Consider the following 22,795-nt stretch of genomic DNA (forward strand, 5'->3'; position numbering starts at 1 on the left):
AGTCAGCCATCACTCCAAGGAGCTCTGGTTCCATTGGAGAAAAATGGTTTAGAGACAGTGTGGGCACTAGAGATACTTATTGCTTCTGAATTGGTCATTGATAGCCTCTTAAGTTTACAGCAGACTTCTCATTTAAATCCAGGACTGTAGGGCTTTTACTTAACCTCTAGTTCTTAAATCTGGATCACCTTTCATCCATGAGATAAATCTCCACATCACATATAGTCATTTGATTTGCATTACAGTACACATACAACAGTTTCAGAATAATATTACCGACACCATCGCCAGCAGTATGCCTACTGAAGAGTTTTAGTGTTTTCTTTTTCCTTTTTTCTGATACTTTTTGTCCTTAGTGTTTATCCCACTAGGGTTGTACATACTATGACTTTGTTTTAAACCCCCCCCCTTTTTTTTTTTCTTCAGTTTATTGCCTCTTTCCTCTTGAGTAATGGTTTACATTTAAATGCTTATGGTTTATCTTTTTACTTTTTAAAATACAAGCATGTGTATTTATATACTTACCTTTCTTGTATAAACTGTGGCATACTATACACATTTTTACCCACTCTGCTTTTCCCTCTGTGTGACACTGTATCTGTCGTATTCTCTTTTAATGGCTGCAGAAATTGTCATTACATAGATGTACTGCAATTTACTTAATAACACATTAATGAACATTTAAAAAATTCCTGAGTTTTTACTTAATAACATCTTATTAAACATTCCAGTTATTTTTGAGAAAAGGCAGCATGAGTTTAAAGATTATTTCTGAAAAATTATCCACCTTCAATTCTAAAGAGTGGTTAATATCTATGATTGGTAGTAGAATAGAAGGAGTAAAATTGTGTTGTTTAACTTAGAACTTACTAGGTCTTTTGAATGGGCCTTGGGACCTAAAATAGACCAGATATTTTAAGTAGACCAGATCACCGACTTCCAGCTGTAGCCCTCCTGTGGGACACTGGAGACTTGAAGTCCTAGGCAGAGCACATTGCTCAGGCCTCCCCCTTGTTTCTTAGCCAATGTTATCTGTGTGCTGGTAGTACCTAATAGTAATGTAGTTTCTAGAATGTGGCTTTTTTCCTTTTTATTGAGCTAATTGAGGTGACACTGGTTAACAAAACTGTGCAGGTTTCAAGTGCACAGTTCTGCAACACAGCATCTGTACACTGTTGTGTGTTCACCACCCCAAGTCAAGTCTTTGTCCATCACCATTCATCCCCCTTTACCCTCTTCTACCTCCTCCAGCCCCTCCTCCCCCCAGCAGTCACCACACTGTTGTCCCTGTCCATGAGTTTTTTCTCTTTTTGTTCTTTTTTACTCAGTCGCTTTACCCGACCCCCAACCTCCACCCTCTCCCCACAATAGCTGCCAGCATGCTCTCCATCTGTGGGTCTGTCTCAGTTTTGTTTGTTTGTTTGTTTTCTTAATTGGAGTCTACATCTGAGTGGAATGATGGCTTTCGGAAACAGCCATCCTAGTAAAACAGAAAAGGTTAGGGTTTTAGTTTTGCAAGTACATTCTTTTTTTTTTTACATTTTATTTTATTTTATTTTATTGATTATGCCATCACAGTTGTTCAATTCTCCCCTTCATTCCCCTCCACCCTACCCCCCGTCCCCACCATTACCCCCCTTTAGTTTATGACCATGTGTCTCAAGTTCTTTAGATTCTATATTTCCCATACTATTCTCCCCCCCCCCCCATCTATTTTCTGTCTACCATCTATGCTACTTATTTTCTGTACTAGGAGAGGGAAGACTTGGCTGCTTGGGTCTTAATAGAGTGAGACCTGAAAATCAAACCGGTTGACATCCTCTTAATCTCGCCTGCTCCACTAGATTCAGTAGAGAACACTTCTTTTTTTTATAACAGCAACTTCTTTTTTTTTAATTTATTTTTTATTGATTATGCTGTTACAGTTGTTCTATTCCCCCCTTCATTCCCCTCCACCTTACCCCCCCATCCCCACCATTACCCCCCTTTAGTTTATGACCATGTGTCTCAAGTTCTTTAGATTCTATATTTCCCATACTATTCTTGCCCCCAATCTATTTTCTATCTACTATCTATGCTACTTATTTTCTGTACCTTCTCCCCCCTTCTCCTCCTCCCACTCCCCTGTTGCTAACCTTCCTTGAGATCGTCATTTCTATGTTTCCACTCCTGATCTAGCTGTCCTTTTAGTTTGCTTTTGTTTTAGGTGTGGTTGTTAATAACTGTGAGTTTGTTGTCCTTTCACTGTTCATGTTTTTTTTTTTAACTTCTTTTTCTTAGATAAGTGCCTTTAACATTTCATATAATAAGGGCTTGGTGGTGATGAACTCCTTGAATTTGATCTTATCTGAGAAGCACTTTATCTGTCCTTCTATTCTAAATGAAAGTTTTGCTGGATAGAGCAATCTTGGTTGTAGGTCTTTGGATTTCATGACTTGGAATACCTCTTTCCAGCCCCTTCTTGCCTGTAAGGTGTCTTTTGAGAAATCTGCTGACAGTCTGATGGGGACTCCTTTGTAGGTGACTGTCCTCTTATCTCTTGCTGCTTCTAGGATTCTCTCCTTCATTTTCATCTTGGCTAATGTAATGATGATGTGCCTTGGTGTGTTTCTTCTTGGGTGCAACTTCTTTGGGACTCTCTGAGCTTCCTGGATTTCCTGGAAGTCTATTTCCCTTTGCCAGATTGGGGAAATTCTCCTTTATTATTTGTTCAAATAAGTTTTCCACTGGTGGCTGTGCCTTTCCCCCTTCTGGTACCCCTATAATTCGGATGTTGGAGCGTTTAAAGATGTCCTGGAGGTCCCTAAGACTCTCCTCATTTCTTTGAATTCTTGCTTCTTGACTCTTTTCTGTTTGGCCATTATTTGCTTTCTTCTGGTCCACTCCATTGATTTGAGTGCCAGTTTCCTTTTCATTGCTATTGGTTTCCTGTGCAATTCCATTCATTTCAATTAGTTTTGCCTTCATATGTTTGTCTAATTTGTGGCTATAATCAAGCAGTTCTGTGAGGATCCTGATCACCAGTGTTTTAAACTGTGCGTCTGAGAGTTTTGCTATTTCTTCATTGCTTAGATTTATAGGCTCTGGGGCTTTGAGATCTTCTTGCGCCATATTTGGTCTGTTCGTGCCCGTTAAGTATGAGGAGCGGAACCTTGGATTCCCAGGTTGCTGGATTGTGATGCTGTTTGTGGAGGCGGGGTCAGAGTGGGGAAATGGTGGCCCCCTCTGCTGTTTCTCGCAGGCAGCGGTCAGGTTGAAGAATTTGTTGTTATCAGACTTCTGAAAAGTTCAATTTTCTGTGTTCTGGCTGTGTTTTCTGTTGCTAATATTTTGTTGTCTCTAAACTTGGTTGTGTGAGGAAGGATGGCATCTCCACCTATGCCTCCATCTTGGCGGAAGTCAAGAACACTTCTGCCTTACACAGGGATGGAGAGCCTTGAGCCCCACCTGTGGGATTGGAGCTCTTCATTCTGTATGTTTATAGATCTACAAATGTATTTGTACATTTATTTATTATTATTTATTTATTTATTTGTAGAGATGGGGGAAGGGAGGGGAAAAAGAGAGGAAGAGAAACATCAATTAGTGGTTGCCTCTCATGTGTTCCTTGTTGGGGACCTGGCTTGCAGCCCAGGCATATGGGAATCGAACCAGTGACCCTTTGGTTCACAGGCTGGCATTCAATCCACTGAGCCACACCAGCCAGGGCTATAAATTTATTTTATACCCAGTTTATTCATATGACTACTCTATACTTCATTTATGGGCATGGTACCATTATAAACTGACCTCACCTTTTAAACAATGTAATAATCCACTTAACTCCCAGGAGCAGAGAATGACTAGGGCATGATAGACGTTTTAAGCTATAATGCCTTATTTCTGTTAATATAAAAGACATGTACAAGCTAAATTGGATATAATTTAGACCAGTCTGGGCCAGACTTTGTGTGGTTTGTGGACTCCTTGCTCTCTAGTTCCGAGGTATTCTTGTTAAAATTCATGTCTCTGGGTAAACGTTTGTCATCTGGTTTACAGGTACAGCAGCTGGTATTGGTTCTGCCCCAAACCCACCTTTCCTATTATTTAGTGTAGAAAGGACTGTGCTATGTATAATAACTGAGAAATATTGTTGGAGTCTATAATTGTAGCTTCTATTTTTAGTTTCAGAAATGAAGCATGAACATTTCTAATTTCAGATCAACAGCAAAAAGAAAGAATCAGCATGGGAAATGACAAAAAGTTTATATGACGCATGGTCAGGATGGCTGGTCGTAACACTAACGGGATTGGCATCGGGTAAAGAAGTTTTTATTGCAATCCTCTTATGAGTAACAGAATCATAAATAGTTCTCTCTCCTCTCTACAATTTTTTTCAGGGACTGTTGGGTTTTTTAAAGCATTTTTTATTTTTTTCTTTCCTTCTAAAACTTAAGCATAAGACTAGAAGGTAGGAGGCTTCTGAGTCAAATCTTGGCTCTATCAAAATTTTTTTCCATTTTTCCAGGCTCAGTTTCTGTATCTGTGAAGTATGTGGTTTGGACTAGGTGATGAATAAAGTATCATTTAATGGTGACTTCATAATAAAGAGGTGATATTTAGTGAGCACTCCCTTCATGTCGTGGACTGCTCTCAAAGCTGTGGGTGTGTGAACCGCCTGGGAGTCTGACGGTGCACAGCAGCGGTTTTCAACCTGTCTCCTCTCGTGGCACACATGAACTAGCTACTGAAATTTAGCAACACGCCCAAATACATGTTTTTTGCTCATCTAACAAAATAATAGATAAATTTTTTATTCATTCATGCTGGACTCCTATTGTCGTATTGGCTATTATCATATTTTTATTTGACCGTATAAGGGAAAAGAGGTCAGTGCCCCTAACTAGTCAGGTATTGCATGTTTTAAAAATTCTCGTGGCACACCATTTGAAAATGTTGGTATATGTGTTATTGTTATCACCATTTTGCAGATGAGGGGACTGAAGCACAGGGAGCTTAACTAACTTGACGAAGGTCATATATTGTAGCTAGTAAGTGGCCAAGCAAAGATTTTAAATCCAGGCAGTTTAGTTCAAGAGCCTGTGCTTTCAACCACCATGCTAGAGTAACCCCAAAGTCTCAACATGTGAGATTTTAAGAATAGCATTGAAGATCTGAAAACAGACATTAAGGACTGTTTAATGACTTTCAGCTTCTCATGGAAGATTCTGTTCAGATGAACATGAGAAAAAATTAAAATTTGTGTAGAGGATAGAGGGAACTACTAATATCACTGAGTGACATGCACAAGAATTTTTGTGGCCACTGTGTGTATGTGACTCATTGATCTTTTTTATCAGATGAGAAGGACCTAGGTTTTGACCATAAATTTATGTATTTTTTTTTGTACTTTGTCAGTAAGCAATCATTATATATTTGACCTTTTGTTATTTAAGAAAGATGAAAATATCAAAGTATTTCATTAATGCTATGAGTTTCACTAATTATTTCTAATGGACATTAAATTTTAATGAGATTGAGATCATGTGTAAGTCTATTAATTAAGTTTTGTATTGAAACATACTAGTAAAAACTCAGACTTCAGTAACCAGATTTGTGAACCTCTTGCCAGGTAGCTGTCTTTTGAAGATGTTTTAGTATCTTTTATACATCTTTGTTTAAAATTACAATTAATTTGAGCAGTGTAGCTAGTTTTAATTTAGTTTTAAAGAATAGGTATTTACAGTTTTTAAAAAGGTAATAAAAATTGGTAACGAAGATTTGAAAATCTTAAGTTCACATGATATTTCCTGTGTGACTCTATTTGTAGGGAGTCCCCTCTTTTCCTTGGCCCTTTTGACATGATTGTTCTTAACTCCCCCAAAATGACTTAATTTTTTACCATCTCCAACATGCTTTTGTAGGGGCATTGGCTGGATTAATAGACATTGCTGCCGATTGGATGACTGACCTAAAGGAGGGCATTTGCCTTAATGCATTGTGGTACAACCATGAGCAGTGCTGTTGGGGGTCTAGTGAGACCACATTTGAGGAGAGGGATAAATGTCCACAGTGGAAAACATGGGCAGAATTAATCATTGGTCAGGCAGAGGTAAGTGCTTTTTCTCAAGATGAGGTAATAATTGATTGCAACCTGTATTTAAGGAAAAAAAGGAAAGAAATGTAATAGGATAGAATGGAAAATATGAGGATACTTTGCAGCAAGTAAAATATAAGTATCGTTTCAAAAAACTTATATTAGTTGTGCAGTCACACATGAGTCTCCCGGACTATGATGTGAAATGTGTTTCCTGTTGTAGAAAAGAAATGCAGCAAGATCTGTGTAACCACAAAAAGTTGTTATCGAGTCAGATTATTAAAACTGCTTAACATATTACATCACGATTATTTGGGACATGAATTACCAAAAATTTAGTTAAATAAGCCTTCTAACTGGAAGTACCTTGGAGAAATCCATAGATTTTTCTTCATGGCATTGCAGTGTTGAAATTGTTATTTTACTATATTTGATGCTTTGTAACATTTTAGGAGTCAGAATGTTGTATAATGTTACATGATCATATATGGATATGTTTTTAAATATAAAACATTTTTTTGTTTTAGCTGAATTTTAGAGATTGAAGTACAGCTGAGATTCTGGGCAAGATTTTAGGGATCAAGAAAAAGTTAGGAAAAACGTTAAATATTATAGATTAAGGCTCCTTGAGATGTATATAAATATGTTTTTGGATTCTACTTAAATGTTTTGTTTATATAAACCTTTTATTATTGTGGAAATAAACCAGGAACCTTTACAAGTTTCACTCAAGTTTCTTAAGGCAAGAGCTTGCATTTGAGGTGCACTATAAATTAAATTCATACTATTGAACTATTTGCTTTTTAGGGTCCTGGTTCTTACATCATGAACTACATAATGTACATCTTCTGGGCCTTGAGTTTTGCCTTTCTGGCAGTTTCCCTGGTAAAGGTATTTGCTCCATATGCTTGTGGCTCTGGAATCCCAGAGGTAAGCCATGCAGTATTTAGTATCATTAGACATTTAGTAATTGTTAAGATGCTTATCTTTTTTCCTTTAGGGGAAAAACAGTTGTTTTTCTGGGGAAATGTTTTTTTTTTGTAATATGAAAAGGAAAAGTTAAAGTGTAAGCTAATTGTAAACATCATTGAAAGAAATTCCTCCCTGTAGTCATTTCATCATTTACTGTGGAGGTTGATTTTTTTTCTCACCACTAATTTATTACTTGGCTAAACAAATATCAGAAGACTTACTTAAACCCCAAGAGCCCTAAAAAATATCTTGTGACCTAAAGTTATTTGATGGGTCAGTTGATGTTTTGCTTATGAACTTGTTTAAATACATTCCTTCTCTGTATATAACTATATCTTAATTACATAGTTAATTTTTGAATTTAGAAGATAATATTTATAACCATTTTATACTTTAAAGTGAACATTTGATCATGGGGAGTCAATGGCACAAACATTGGGTTTTATTGTTTATCCACAGTAAAGGAGACTATAAGAATTGAACATGATGTTAACTCATTCTTTCCTCCTTTTTTCTGTTTTAAATAATTTATCAGCTTTTTCTCGTGCATTTCTTATAAAAACTAAATAGGGCCTTTTAAAGTCTATTACAGAATGTCTTCAGTAAGTAGCAGTGTCATGCAGTATTTAGCAGTTGTCACTCATCCTTCCTGACACGTAGGTGAAAGTCACACAGAATGACAGAACTCTGAGAAGGCATATATCTGTTTCTGACACAGAAAGTCTGAAATGTAACTGTATTATATTCCTATAACAAATGCTCAATTTCACCTTATTCTGGTTATGTAATTACAGTCCTCGGAGGGTCTGTATTCCTTTTAACGTGGCCTGATATTTTAGTTATGAGACAGGGTTGTCTTCTATCCTTGCTTGGGAAGGGTGTTAGAATATAATACGAAGTTATTATATGTAGTGTATTGTTAAAACCTGTAAAAAATAATTGTGAGTTATTCATAGTCCACCAAAATTTGCAAAGTGGTTTTCTGAGTAAAACAAGAGAAAAAACAAGTTATTACTTTAGTTAAGTTCTTGTGGTTTTTAAAAAAACAAATTAAGATTCCTTGATTTTTCTTTTCTAGATTAAAACTATTTTGAGTGGATTCATCATCAGGGGTTACTTGGGAAAATGGACTTTAATGATTAAAACCATTACATTAGTACTGGCTGTGGCATCAGGTTTGAGTTTAGGAAAAGAAGGTCCCCTGGTACATGTTGCCTGTTGCTGTGGAAATATCTTCTCCTACCTCTTTCCAAAGTATAGCACAAATGAAGCTAAAAAAAGGGAGGTAAGTCTCTTTTGTAGTTGATTTGACATGTAAATATCTGTCATATACACTTATTTCAGTGAAGACGTTTGTAGTGTAAAGATCACACTTTATGGGTAAATTTTGTATTCAGATGAAAAACTTAATGTGAAAATTGTTTATGCTTTTCCTTTTTGTGATTAATCATTAATGTCTTTCTACAGTCCATCCCCAGTGCTGCTCAGTTAATTGTCTATTGTAGAGAAATTTTAGATGGACTACATGGTGTCCCAATTCCAGTTGAATTTTACAAAGGTCTTTCCACTTGTTTTTGCTTTGCATTACACCTCCCTTCCTCTGAAGTGTTTTCTCAAACACGATATTATTTATACTCTTATTTCTCACCATCAGTCTTTTCTCCAGGGTTGGGAGATCTGAACAGGTGTTTTCCTCTGGAGGAGGTGTCTGATGCAAGGGGAGTTGCGTGCCATCTGCAGAGAGCTGTTTGGCACCAGGGGGAAGCTCTGAGGGCCTCTAAGGCCCCCTGGGGTTTAAATCAGAGATTTACATGAAAGGAGATAGAGGAATTCCTCTGTATTCAGCTGTTCAGGGCAGTTTCTTGTACCATTTTTTAGGCCAGCCTGAGATCGTCTAGGAGAGCTGTAAACTTTATATATTTTAGAGTTTCCATGATGTTTTTAGGTGGCTCTGGATATTTTCCAGAAGGAAAGTGGGTTCCTGAAATCATCTGTGTTAGCTCTAGATTTTGGAGGTCCAATCCCTTTCTGTTTTCCCAGTCTAATCTGCAGCCCTAGATGGTACAGAGCTATTGGGTTTTAAAGGTACAATATTTTTACATATCATCAAATATTGAGAACCCAGGGGTCTCTGGCCCTAGCACAAGAGACTGTTCGTCCTGTTTTTTTTTATGCTGCAGTGAAAAAAGTGGAGTATTTTTTGTGAAACTAGTTTAATTCCTCAATTGAAATAATTCTAGTTCATTTTAATGTTAGTACTAAAACATTGTCCTTGCATTATTAGCAGTAGTCTAAAAGTGGGACATTTCAGAGCATCATTCATTGTTCCATCTCTGGTCATTGTGATTTCAGTACTATCCTGTACAAAGATACTTAACATTATTGATTAACTATTGTTTGTGATTCTGTGAACATTTTTTACTTGCATTTTAAAACTTAATTCCACAATAATCTTATTAACCTGGCACTATTGTTCTCACTTATAGATAGGGAACTAAACTAAATCTTGGTTAACTTGTCCAAGATTACATAGAAGAGTGTCAGAGTGTGGATTAAAAGTTCTTTTCAGTCACTTTAAAGTCTATACTCTGAACTACTCTACTCCTCCTCCTCCTAGGACTATGTGAGCACATGTTTGTTTGTCCACAGCAAGCCCCGAGCTAGGCTGTAGTGCATCGGGTCAATGGCTAGACACAACTATATTGGTTTCTCCCCAGTTCAGTTCCTTTACTTGCTATTATAGCTTGATATTTTGTAGGTAAGATTTTTATTTATTCATTGTAAGTGCAAAATGTAATTTATTATAAAATGTTGCAGAAATTAAATTCACCTAAATTTTAATGTACTACTCACTGTGATGATTATTAATGTTTATGACATTAATTTTATTCCATCACCTTAGTACATAAATGTCTAGCATTTCCTTGTTCATGAATGCATTAAAACCTTATAGTTTGTCTTTTTTCTATACCCACTCCGCTGACATTTTTTAATTATATGATTCTTAGATTACTTATTAAAGAGATTAAAATGTGAGTTATAGGTTCATGGATGTTAGCTTTATCATAAAATTCTATTAAATGTAGAATTAAAGAATTCAGTTAATTGGGTTGTCTGCAGTTGCATTTGTGGGGGAAAAAAATTAAATTTTCTCTCATGACTTCCTCAAAATAGCAGAGTCTACATCCTTAAAGCCAGATACAATTTAATTAAAATAAGTATTTGTTTATTTTTAATTTACCAAACAGAAACCTGCCTATGTAGTTTGTGCTGTGAATAATTTACAGTTTAATTTGGGTGATTTCTAATTTTTTTTTCAGAAATGTAAAAATTGGCCGTTTGAGGAAATGCTTTTGTAGCCTCAAATATTTATTGAAGTAGTGAAAAGAATCAAGACTCTTAGAAAAGTAATTACAGACAAATGCCCAGTGAATTAATGTGTGCGGTTGCCTGCACAGTGGTGGGGTCGGGCAGTGCCAGGTGGCAGACCAGGACATTGAAGAGAAGAGCCACGAGAGAGTTTGTTCCACTGTGTCCGTCCTGGTTGGTGGCACTGTGTCAGGAGGCAGCCGTTGTTTGTGCTTTCAGGGTGAGGCTCTCCTTGCTGGCAGCGGCAGTGTTTTCAGAGGACGTAGGGCACTGGAAATACGGGGAAACTCAGTAGGCTTTTGGTTCCCTGGGTATTTTACTAGGATTCAGAATAGAGTAACTATTGACGATGATGTAGCTCTAAAATCGGAAGAAATTCTATCCCAGTTACCACTCTCTCCATTGGTCTTCACAAACATCTTGTAAGTTGATTGTATTTATTTCCTCTTCTTTATGTCCCAGTTACGTTAGTATATCTCACCCAAGTGTTTTTTGACTGAATATTGAATACATGAATAACTTTTCAATTAAAGCAGAAAAGTAAAAAAATCTTTTTAGAAAAAAAAAATCTGCCTTTGCTTGGGGAGGGGAGAGAGGTGAGTTAAATTCCAAATAGTCGTTTGAAAAATTTGAGTAACAGGAAGAAGTTTTGTTTGGTATCTATTTGAATTATAAAAACATGAAATAGCCACGTTATTTTTTTCTAAGGTGCTGTCAGCTGCCTCAGCTGCAGGTGTTTCTGTAGCTTTTGGTGCACCGATTGGGGGAGTTCTGTTTAGCCTGGAAGAGGTACGTGAAAAAGAAATAGCAACAGCTAAAATTATGTATAAATACCACCACACATATATTTTGGCACATTTTTCAGTTTTATATCGAGTGTAATAGGTACAGACTTTATTTTTAATTTTACAAATTTGTTTTCATAGAATTATTTTCCACTAGTACATAACAGGTAGCATGCTGTAGCATAGTGTATATGTTCCTTACCTTGAAAAAGTCTTTAAAAATATGATTTATGTATAAAACATTAATTATGGTTAAATATTAACTGTTGACATTAAGGAGGTATGAATTTGACTTCATAGGAAATACTTAAAACAGTCTATCTCTGTTGGCTAAAGTTCAGCCTTTTTATTTTAAAATTTTTAATCAATTACTAAATCATCTTTGTAAGGTTTTCTTGTATGATTATTTCTGTTGCAGTTATTGGTGTTTAAGAAAGTTTAGTCACTTTATGGAATGTTTTGTTTTTGTTTTCTCTTTGGTGTTTAAGACTTTACATATTTACACAAAAATATGACTAGGAATGTTTTGAAATTAACTTTTCTAGTTGTTTGTGTTCTATTCTTTTTAATTTACTACAGAAGAGGTAAATTAAATACTTCTTTATGAGGTAACGTGAGTTAGTGGCAGCACATTTTACTGTTAACTGCTATGATTGGGAGTGAAATTCCTTTTGAAAATAAATCAATGTTAGGTATTATAATAATTATTAGACATTTATGACTAGTTGATATTGTGAATGTATAATGAGGTGATAGTCAAAGTTAATTAAAAATCAATATTTTCCTCACTACAGTAAAATCTGTTCTATGTAAATTCTAGCTGTAGCAAAATTTAAAGCTATGATATTTACCACTTAAGTTATAACATATCAGAAACATTTTATAAAATTATATCATTAATTTTTCTTCCTTTTTTTAGGTTAGCTATTATTTTCCTCTTAAAACTTTATGGAGATCGTTTTTTGCTGCTTTAGTTGCTGCATTTGTTTTGCGATCCATTAATCCATTTGGAAATAGCCGTCTGGTTCTTTTTTATGTGGAATACCATACACCATGGTACCTTTTTGAACTGTTTCCTTTTATTCTCCTCGGGGTATTTGGAGGGCTTTGGGGAGCCTTTTTCATTAGGGCAAATATTGCCTGGTGTCGTCGACGCAAATCCACCAAATTTGGAAAGTATCCTGTCCTTGAAGTCATTATTGTTGCAGCCATTACTGCTGTGATAGCCTTTCCTAATCCATATACGAGGCTGAACACCAGTGAACTGATTCGAGAGCTTTTTACAGACTGCGGGCCCCTGGAATCCTCTTCTCTTTGTGACTACAAAAATGACATGAATGCCAGTAAAATTGTCGATGATATTCCTGACCGTCCAGCAGGCCTCGGAGTATATTCAGCTATATGGCAGTTATGCTTAGCCCTCATATTTAAAATCATAATGACAGTATTCACTTTTGGTATCAAGGTAAGTGCCAATGTGGGGTGATGTTTAGGTAATCTGGTCATGACCAAAATTTGTGTGTGGAATGAGAGGTGAATGTGGTTGTTTCATAACTGTTGCCTGAGAAAGTTCTTATCTTTTGGGTTTAATTTTAAGGAATGAATAAAAGAATTCATTAGGAGGTAAGCTTGAGACATAGTATCTGTTAATTTGTAACAAATTACTCCAAAACCTAGCATATTAAGGTAACTGCTTATTTTGACCTTTATTGGTCAGCAATTTGGGAAGGACTCATCTGGGCATGTTTTGGTCTCACACAGTTGTCATCAGACATGGCTGGGGCTGCTTGTCTCAGAGACATTCACTTGTCTGGCACCTGGGCTGAAAAGACTCAGACCTGGGGCTGGAACATCTGGGCTCCTAGAATATCTCACTCTGTGGTTTTTCCATTTTGGCGGTCTCTGGGTAGTTAGATTTCTTACATGGTAGCTCAGCGTTCTGAAGCAAGTGTGCCAAGAGGACCGTTTTCTAACCTGGCCGAAGAAGTCAAGTAGCATGGCTTCTATTGTAATCTATTTGTCTAGACAGTCACAGAGCCTCCTCCCCCCAGGTACAGGGGGAGGGACACACACTCTTCCATTTAGTAGAAGGAGTGTCAGACAATTTGTGATTATTGCTGGTGTAATAAATTAGCACAAACTTAGTTGATTTAAAAGTCACCCAACTTTATTATAGTTCTGGAGGTCAGAAATCCGAAATGGGCTCACTGGTGTTCACAGGGATTTACGGAGGTTCTAGGGGAGAGTCTTTGCTTTTCCAGCTTTCTAGAGGCCGCCTGCCAACATGCTTAGCTCTTCTTTCACTTTCAGAGCCAGCAATGGTGCTGCAGTCTTTGTTTTATCTCATCATTCTGCAACTCACTCTTCCAAATCCTTCTTCACTTTTAAAACACCTTCATTATTACTATTATTACTTTGGACCCAAAGTAATCCAGGATAATCTCCTGTTTGAAGGTCAGCTAACAATCTTAATTCCTTCTTCAACCTTAATTCCTCCTTGCCACATAGCATAATGAATTCCCCAGAATCAGGATAGCCATATCTTTAGGAAGCTGATTTTCTGCCTCGCCATATCGATACAGGTTGTTACCTTGAAAGGACACCTCAGATCAAGAGGTAAATTACTCGGCCCATGAACACCATGCCTTTTTCCATCAAGGACTTAAGGCCTTATGCCCTGGGACATAGCTTCTTTTGAACTTACAAAAGCAAGAATAGCATTTGTTAATTAGTGATTTATCAGTAAATATATTATACGACTGTCAGTAACGCATATGGGGAATCAGATGTCCGCTAGTCCTTTTCTTTAAACTATTGTACCTATAGTTCATGTTCTCTGGTGGTAGTGTGCTTTCACAGCTGTACATTTTGTGGAAGAACAGCTGAATTTTAATGAAATAGAAATGGTATTTTTGAAATACTGTCTCTTTTCTATTGTCCTCTGTACTTAGTCCACATTATATTAATTAAATATGACTTAAATAATTTTTAAAAACCTCGAAATTTTACTTTTTTTTAGTGAATCAAACTAAAGGAGTTGTTAAACCTCCTATTTCTATAGTAAGTTGGTTTTCTGTAAACCCCACTTTCTCACCCTTAGTTGAGCTGCAGGAAACTAGAGGCAGTTGGCAGGCCTCTCCCTGTCCTGACCCCACCGCTCTGGCCAAGGGGTTCTGCCTGGCAGGAGAGTGTGGAACATACTTTGGTCCCTCCTAGTTGCATATCCATTTCATGATCCTGATATACTCTTCAACATGCCACCACTGTGTGCTCATCTTATTTCATGTGCAGAGCAGTTTATAGCTGTCAGTCTTTTAATGCTGTTGCTTAAGATGTTTGCTATTCCTATTATCCTTATTAAATTTGGGGCAATAACTTTTTTCTCCCTTTAATTCACACATATATGACATATGTATGAGTAGAATCATACATATATGTCATATATGCAAATTAATTAAAAGGCGGGGATTGGGTTTTTATTTTTTATTTTTAAAAAAATTTTTTTATTGATTATGCTGTTACAGTTGTTCTATTCCCCCTTTCATTCCCCTCCACCTTACCCCCCCATCCCCACCATTACCCCCCCTTTAGTTTATGACCATGTGTCTCAAGTTCTTTAGATTCTATATTTCCCATACTATTCTTGCCCCCCCCCATCTATTTTCTATCTACTGTCTATGCTACTTATTTTCTGTACCTTCTCCCCCCTTCTCCTCCTCATACTCCCCTGTTGCTAACCCTCCTTGAGATCTTCATTTCTATGTTTCCACTCCTGATCTAGCTGTTCTTTTAGTTTGCTTTCGTTTTAGGTGTGGTTGTTAATAACTGTGAGTTTGTTGTCCTTTCACTGTTCATGTTTCTTTAACTTCTTTTTTTTTAGATAAGTCCCTTTAACATTTCATATAATAAGGGCTTGGTGATGATGAACTTCTTGAATTTGATCTTATCTGAGAAGCACTTTATCTGCCCTCCCATTCTAAATGAAAGTTTTGCTGGATAGAGCAATCTTGGATGTAGGTCTTTGGATTTCATGACTTGGAATACCTCTTTCCAGCCCCTTCTTGCCTGTAAGGTCTCTTTTGAGAAATCCGCTGACAGTCTGATGGGGACTCCTTTGTAGGTGACTGTCCTCTTAGCTCTTGCTGCTTCTAGGATTCTCTCCTTCATTTTAATCTTGGCTAATGTAATGATGATGTGCCTTGGTGTGTTTCTTCTTGGGTCTAACTTCTTTGGGACTCTCTGAGCTTCCTGGATTTCCTGGAAGTCTATTTCCTTTGCCAGATTGGGGAAGTTCTCCTTTATTATTTGTTCAAATAAGTTTTCCACTGGTGGCTGTGCCTTTCCCCCTTCTGGTACCCCTATAATTCGGATGTTGGAGCGTTTAAAGATGTCCTGGAGGTTCCTAAGACTCTCCTCATTTCTTTGAATTCTTGCTTCTTGACTCTTTTCTGTTTGGCCATTATTTGCTTTCTTCTGGTCCACTCCATTGATTTGAGTGCCAGTTTCCTTTTCATTGCTATTGGTTTCCTGTGCAATTCCATTCATTTCAATTAGTTTTGCCTTCATATATTTGTCTAATTTGTGGCTATAATCAAGCAGTTCTGTGAGGATCCTGATCACCAGTGTTTTAAACTGTGCGTCTGAGAGTTTTGCTATTTCTTCATTGCTTAGATCTATAGGCTCTGGGGCTTTGAGATCTTCTTGCGCCATTTTTGGTCTGTTCTGGCCCTTTAAGTGTGAGAAGTGGCACCTTGGACTCCCCGGTCGTTGGGTTGTGACGCTGTATGTGGGGGCGTGGTCAGAGCAGAGAAATGGCGACCCCCTCTGCTGTTTCTCACAGGTGGGTGAGGATCTGCGCCTTGGGTGGTTCACCTGGGCCGGGCCACTCAGAGTCGCTGGGTTATGACGCTGTATGTGGAGGTGGGGTCAGAGCGGGGAAATGGCAGTGCCCTCCACTGCCGCTTGCCGTGGGGACCCGCCGGCCCGGTCCAACCGCCCACTCTCTCGCCTGTCCACCCGCGCACAAATGCACGACCACAGTCAACACGCAGCCCCGCTTACCTGGTGTCTCCCCTGCGGTCGCTCGCCTGGTCGCTCACTCGGTCAGTCACTAGGTCCAACCCTGTGCCTGGATTCCGAGCGTCTGCATTCTGCGCGCTTGAGTCCGGCTGACTGGCTGACCGAGACCTGTGCAACCCTGCTTCACCAGCCGCTGGTTTCGCCCCTTACTGGTCAGGCTGAAGAATTTGTTGTTAACGGACTTCCGAAAAGTTCAATTTTCCGTGTTCTGGCTGTGTTTTCTATTGCTAATATTTAATTGTCTCTAAACTTGGTTGTGTGAGAAGGCACGGCACATCCACCTATGCCTCCATCTTGGCGGAAGTCTCGCGTTTTTATTAAATATATGTACCTATATATACTCACTAAAAAACATTGGGAGACTGATGACATTGGCCATTTTACATTGAACCACTTAAGAGGAATAGCATCTAGTATTTCTATCATTTGATAGAAACATACATAGGAAGGACATAGTCTTGGAGTAGAGGGTAGTATTTCAGACCGAGTTGATTTAGAGTTATGGAAAGTGCTTCATACTTCTTCATACTGTTGTGGGGTTTTTTTTGTTTGTTTGGTCTCACATTTTACATGGACTAATGAAAATTTTGTTAGGGACTGGCATTAAGGAACCCCTGAGGTAAAGGAGAAATGACCCTTGGGTATTTTTTCTTTGGTCTAGAGAATGTGATTTGTAAATTTGTAATTGATGGAATTGTCAAAATACTGTATGATATTTTGCTTAAAGTTTTAGTTTATACTAGGATTTGGCTATGTAAATGTGAAAAGAATCAAGTGTGAGAAAGCAATCCACAGAACATAGATTTCAGGCAAGCAAGTAGAGGACCTCTGCCTGATTAATAAGCACTTCATTTCGTTACAGGTTCCATCAGGCCTGTTCATCCCCAGCATGGCCATTGGGGCCATTGCAGGAAGGATTGTGGGGATTGCCGTGGAGCAGCTTGCCTATTACCACCATGACTGGTTTATCTTTAAGGAGTGGTGTGAGGTCGGGGCTGATTGCATTACTCCTGGCCTTTATGCCATGGTTGGTGCTGCTGCGTGCTTAGGTAATGCCACTGTGCCTGTCTGTGCTGGGTGCTTGTGAATCTGAAAGAAAACAGAGGAAGACTCTGCTCGTGCTTAACTGGGTTGGGGTGAGGGAGGGGTACAGGACAGAGGAAGAGAATGTTTTAGCAGAAATTAAACAGTACTACCATTATATGGTATTATATAGCATTATGTTTTATTTACTTGTCTCTGAAAATTTAATGCAAAAATTTAATATGGCATTTTTGTAATACCACGCAATGCTCTATAACAGAAAACATCTCCATACAGCACAGGCTTAATTTGAATCCTGTCCAAGCAGATTTTTGTGTTTTTTTTTAGTGTCAGGGATCTTGATTTACCTATACCAGCCAGAGCATGGTTCCTGAGATTAGTGTGCTAGCAAAGCTGCAGAATAGCTTTACTTTGTGCTCTGCAGTGATTTATTTTTAGCCTTAGTAAAAGATTTCTTTACCAGCCTTCTTCCATTAAGGTGTATTTATAGCAAAATGAGAAAGGTAACTGCTCTATTAATAAAGAAAAGCAAACTATTTGCATTAAATACTTATGAGCCTAGTCCTGGCTGGGTAGCTAAGTTGGTTGGGGCATCATCCAGTTTGCTGAAAGTTTGAGGGTTTGATCCTTGTCGGTATGTATACAGGATGCAACCAATCCATGTTTTTCCCTCACATTGATGTTTCCCTCTCTCTCTCTCTCTCTCTCTTTCTTTTTCTCTCTTTCCCTCTCTCCACTTCCCCCCTCAATCCCTCCCCCACCCTTCCCCCCGGAAGAGGGAAGAAGTCTCCCTCTTCCTTCTTTACCCCTTCCTCTTACTGTAAAGACAATCAACATATCCTTGGGTGAAGATTAAAAAAATACTTAAAGTCTATTTATTGTCCCTTTGGTCATGAAAAGTAGTTATTTTATATTTAACATGCCAGCTGAACTTTGGGTGCATATTTAATGATAGTTAGTATTTGACTTACTTTTGTTCATGCATCAAAAGTAATTGTTGATCAAAAGTATATGAAGTAATTATTGATCTGCAGAAGTGCAATATCAAATGCAGGTGAAGGACAGAATCATTTTTCACTAAAGTATTATTAAGTATCCACTTTCTGTTTAATGGCTCTGGTAGGTGCACTGAGTGATAGAAAAAGAAGGATAAAACATGGACCAACCTCAACTGCAGTCAGGTTGGGGAGACAAGACCCACACTGAGAAAATACTAGTGAGCAATAGATGGTGGTTGCATACGGTGCTGAAAGAGTCTGTGAAAACTGTAGGAATCAAGAGAAAAAACTGAAGTAATTCAGGCAGGGTAGAGCATGAGCTTTATTTTAAAAAATTAGTAGAATATAAGGGACAGAGGACTTTGTTGAAGACTATGATAATGTGAAGACAAAGAAATTAGAATAGGAATAGATTTAATAATCTTGGGGCTCTGAAGGAACTGACAGTGTTGAAGTAAGAGAGTACATTTTGAATATTTTGGGGAAAAGAGTTGGATTGCTGAGAAGGAGCAGATTATGGAGCACAATTTGTGTTAGGATGAGTTCGTGTTTGGAATTGGCCAGATCTGTGACAGAGTTGTGGCTTTGCCACATGTAGCTTGATGACTTTGGGAAAGTTCTTTTACTTTTTAAAAAATCTTTAAAATGGAAATAATAATTACTTATCTGCTACAGTTGTTTTAAGGATTATACGAGATAAAAATGTGTATAAAACTGTTAGCATAGTGTCAATTGCTTAGTTAAAACTAATTTTTAAAAATGCCTTTGTAAATTGACCAGGACATGTCTAGCATAGTGCAGATATGTAGTATATGAAAAGTCCTTTCTCCCTTCTATTTTTAGGTTAAAAAACAAAAAGGAAGAGTTTAAGCCTAATATAGTATGAACTGATGAACCCTGGTAGGTTTTTGTGCAGAGACGCAACATGGGGGAAGCATTACTTAGGGAAAATTAACCTGGACCACGGCTTAGAAAGAGGATTGAAGGTAATAGGCCTGCAGTTAAGGAGGTGAACACAAAAGAGTATTAAGATTAAGGAACAAAGTCTTGAGGGTCCAGACTAGGTTGGTAACAGTGAGAATGTTGAGAAAGGTGCCCACAGGTCTTTTGCAAAGCAAATCGTAGAGGACTCAGTGAGCATAGATGTTGGGATAAAGTAAAGGGATGAAGCAAGAACGATGACCTGGGTTGTCAGGATGAACGTCATGCCTGCTGTTGGAGTCAGGGGAGTTGGAGTGGGGGCTCTTCGGGAAGCAGAGGAGTTTAGTGTTTAGTGTGTAGTGCTTTCTGTGACGGTGTTTTCACAGATAAACGAGACAAGCACAAGATAAGGCCTGCCGAGCTGGAGACAGGGCACACATGCAGCAGTAGACGCAGAGGTGTCGGGGAATCATCCACGTAGAGAAGACGGTTCAGACTGGTGATTTGGGTGAATGAACACATGAGTTTTCCGAGGAAGAGAGTTTATACTGCTACCATGAACCACAAAGCATCAAAATATTTTACTCACTTTGGAAAGATTTAGGAGAGAGATAAATCAAATTAATATTCTACCCATGCATAAATTTAATGTATAAATTAGTGGTGAAGAAGATAGCTCTGATGTGCTTCACCAGATTCCTTAAGAATCAATAATAATCTTTTACAAGGGAGAAATTATGTCTTTTGCTGTAACCAAAATGACATATTTGTTTTGGTTGGACAGGTATTCTTTTTTATATGAAGCAAACAGGTTTTGAAATGTTATTTCAAGTCTTCTGTGTTATAAACAAAGATGATTGGCATTCTTCTAGATCTTTTTTTTAAATTTATTTTTTTATCGATTATGCTGTTACAGTTGTTCTATTCCCCCCCTTCATTCCCCTCCACCCTACCCCCCCGTCCCCACCATTCCCTCCCTTTAGTTTATGACCATGTGTCTCAAGTTCTTTAGATTCTATATTTTCCCTACTATTCTTGCCCCCCCCATCTATTTTCTGCCTACTTATTAATTAGTGATACTTGTCCTAATAGTAGTTTTCGATGATAATCCCTTTCACTAAGTTCTGTTGACAATGTATGTCAAGCAGCCTGGTGCACAGATTCTACTAGGATGTACGGATGTGGATCTGTTTCCTCCTGACCAGTGGTGCTTCTTGTTTTCAGGTGGTGTGACAAGGATGACCGTCTCTTTGGTGGTTATTGTTTTTGAGCTCACTGGAGGCCTGGAGTATATTGTTCCCCTTATGGCCGCAGTAATGACCAGTAAATGGGTTGGAGACGCCTTTGGTAGGGAAGGCATCTATGAAGCGCACATTCGGTTAAATGGATACCCTTTCTTGGATGCAAAAGAAGAATTCACTCATACCACCCTGGCTGCTGATGTCATGAGACCTCGAAGGAATGATCCTCCCTTGGCCGTCCTGACCCAGGACAATATGACAGTGGATGACATAGAAAATATGATTAATGAAACCAGTTACAATGGCTTCCCTGTCATCATGTCAAAAGAATCTCAGAGATTAGTGGGATTTGCCCTCAGAAGAGATCTGACAATTGCAATAGGTACCTTTTGGAAAAATACACATACACACACACTTGCATGTATTGGTATCTAGGTAGATAGACATGGATATATAATAGATTTCTGGAAGAAAGGAAAGCAATAAAATTTAATTGGTTGGGTTGGTGGGGGCAGAGGTCTTATGTTCTTTAGGAAAGGAATGTATGCTTCCATGGATTGTTTTCTTGCTAAAAATAGTTTTATCTTTTGACTTGGCATTATCATCAGTTTGGAGTCATACTCCTTTTTACCACTCAGATAAACCTTGTTAAATTGATATTATTCTTGAGTAACATGTTATGTAAGGCCTTAGCAAGTGCTGGGGCTTCCAGCTAAATACATTCTCATATTTCATAAAGTTGGCTTATTTGAGTGCAAGTCACTGAAAATCCCATATTCATTGGTCTGTTTCAGATTCACAAGGTTTTACTTCCTTAGTTTTTGGATTAAGGTTTACAACATTGACTTCTAATATTTAATGCAAAGTGAGAAAATCATTGAGATTTTATTTTTGGTTAAATGTCAGGTTGAAAGGTATGGAAGTAATTGTATTTTCTATTGTCATTACAATTGCTATGGTATTTGCAGCTGTATTGCTATTGTATTTTGGGCTGAGATTCCTGAAAATATCATTTAAAGATATCAGCTATACTATGTTATTTCATGGAGATAAAGTAAACTTTTTCTAAGAAGGAAGCAATTGTGCTCCTCCAAAATTATTTTTTCCTCTTACCCAATAATACTAGAGTCTTAATCAGGAGACCAGCCCCTCTCCCCTCAACCCCCAGAGGTGATAGAGAATATTTTCATCAAGCTATTGCTTTGGTACTCTGCAGTTTTTAGAGGACCCTGAGCTGACAGTCCAGCACTTGGTCTGTCTCCAGTAGTTACTTCTGTGAGCTTGTCATCTCCCTTCTAACTTGTCCCTGTGGCCATTGCAAAAGGGGAGTAAAACATTCAGTTCCTGTTCCACTTGAAGAGGGAAGACTGCGCAGTATAGATGGGAAGTGTTTCTCAAATCAGATTGGAAACTCAGTTTCTAAGAGCTATTAAAGGACAAGAGGAGGAGGAAGAGAAAGAAAGAGCCTGCAGAGAGTATCTAGTATCTTACTCAGTTTAGGAAAAGGCTTACATTTTTGGAAGACGTTTTCTAAAACTGGCAATCCCATCATTCCAGGTTTTGCTTTAACACAGTAGTTGCCAGGCTGGGCAAAATATGCGGTCAGACTTGTCTCTGTTCAAGTGTTTTAGCTTCTATGCCATCACCATGGCCAAACCTGCAGTCAGAGAAGAATTCTGTTGTTTAGATTCCCATTCTTTAGGTTTTAATGGTAGCCAGGCAAAGAAACAGAAAAGATAGGAATTTTGGAATTTCCATTGAAATTAAAGAAAGGCTCCAGGTTTTAAGAAGGAGTTAAGAATTACATTCCCCCTGATTCAGCGGATGTATTTTTTAGTTTTGTTTCTGGCTTAAAAAATCGAATGTTGAGTTAGCAGATGGTATTCATTCATGTCAGGGAATGGAGGTGGTACTCGTGATATGTGAGATCAAGCCACGTCATCAGAAGTGCTAGCCACATGACTTTTCGAACTCACCTTAAGTATTTACCCACCTATATTTGTAAAGTTCAAGTTTTTGAATGGTAAAAGTAGACCTGTATGCAAGGTTTTATATGTCTATAACATATAAAATACCTTATTAAAGGGTAGTTTTGAATATACACTAATTCAAAATAGAAGCATAAAGCTATCTTATTTTTGTATTTTCTCCATTTCATGGTTTTCCTTTTTGTTTCCATGGCCTCTGTTCTTCCTCTGTAGCTTTCTGCATCTTCACCGCTGTCTAGCACTTTCAGAGGTGGGCGTAGGCAGCAGAGCTCACTGGAGGGAGCAGTTAACAGCCTTTGCAAATAATGATAGTTTCAACCCA

At 38.0% G+C, this 22,795-nt stretch overlaps 1 protein-coding gene across 4 annotated transcripts in view; it reads left to right on the top strand.

Annotated features, from left to right (window-relative positions):
• Positions 1 to 22,795, top strand: part of CLCN3 (chloride voltage-gated channel 3) — a 71,509-nt gene that overhangs the window by 38,601 nt on the left and 10,113 nt on the right. For all 4 annotated transcript variants that reach the window (XM_037133968.2, XM_037133979.2, XM_037133973.2 and 1 more), the window contains 8 exons: positions 4,200 to 4,299; positions 5,904 to 6,091; positions 6,884 to 7,006; positions 8,127 to 8,333; positions 11,126 to 11,206; positions 12,122 to 12,667; positions 17,144 to 17,330; positions 20,469 to 20,867. In XM_037133968.2, the coding sequence (XP_036989863.2) occupies positions 4,200 to 4,299; positions 5,904 to 6,091; positions 6,884 to 7,006; positions 8,127 to 8,333; positions 11,126 to 11,206; positions 12,122 to 12,667; positions 17,144 to 17,330; positions 20,469 to 20,867 (1,831 nt within the window). The remainder of the gene's footprint in view (positions 1 to 4,199; positions 4,300 to 5,903; positions 6,092 to 6,883; positions 7,007 to 8,126; positions 8,334 to 11,125; positions 11,207 to 12,121; positions 12,668 to 17,143; positions 17,331 to 20,468; positions 20,868 to 22,795) is intronic.

The sequence above is a fragment of the Artibeus jamaicensis genome, unplaced genomic scaffold (assembly GCF_021234435.1).
Source record: "Artibeus jamaicensis isolate MK-2021 breed Jamaican fruit bat unplaced genomic scaffold, CSHL_Jam_final scaffold_537, whole genome shotgun sequence".
In the NCBI taxonomy this organism is placed as follows: domain Eukaryota; kingdom Metazoa; phylum Chordata; class Mammalia; order Chiroptera; family Phyllostomidae; genus Artibeus; species Artibeus jamaicensis.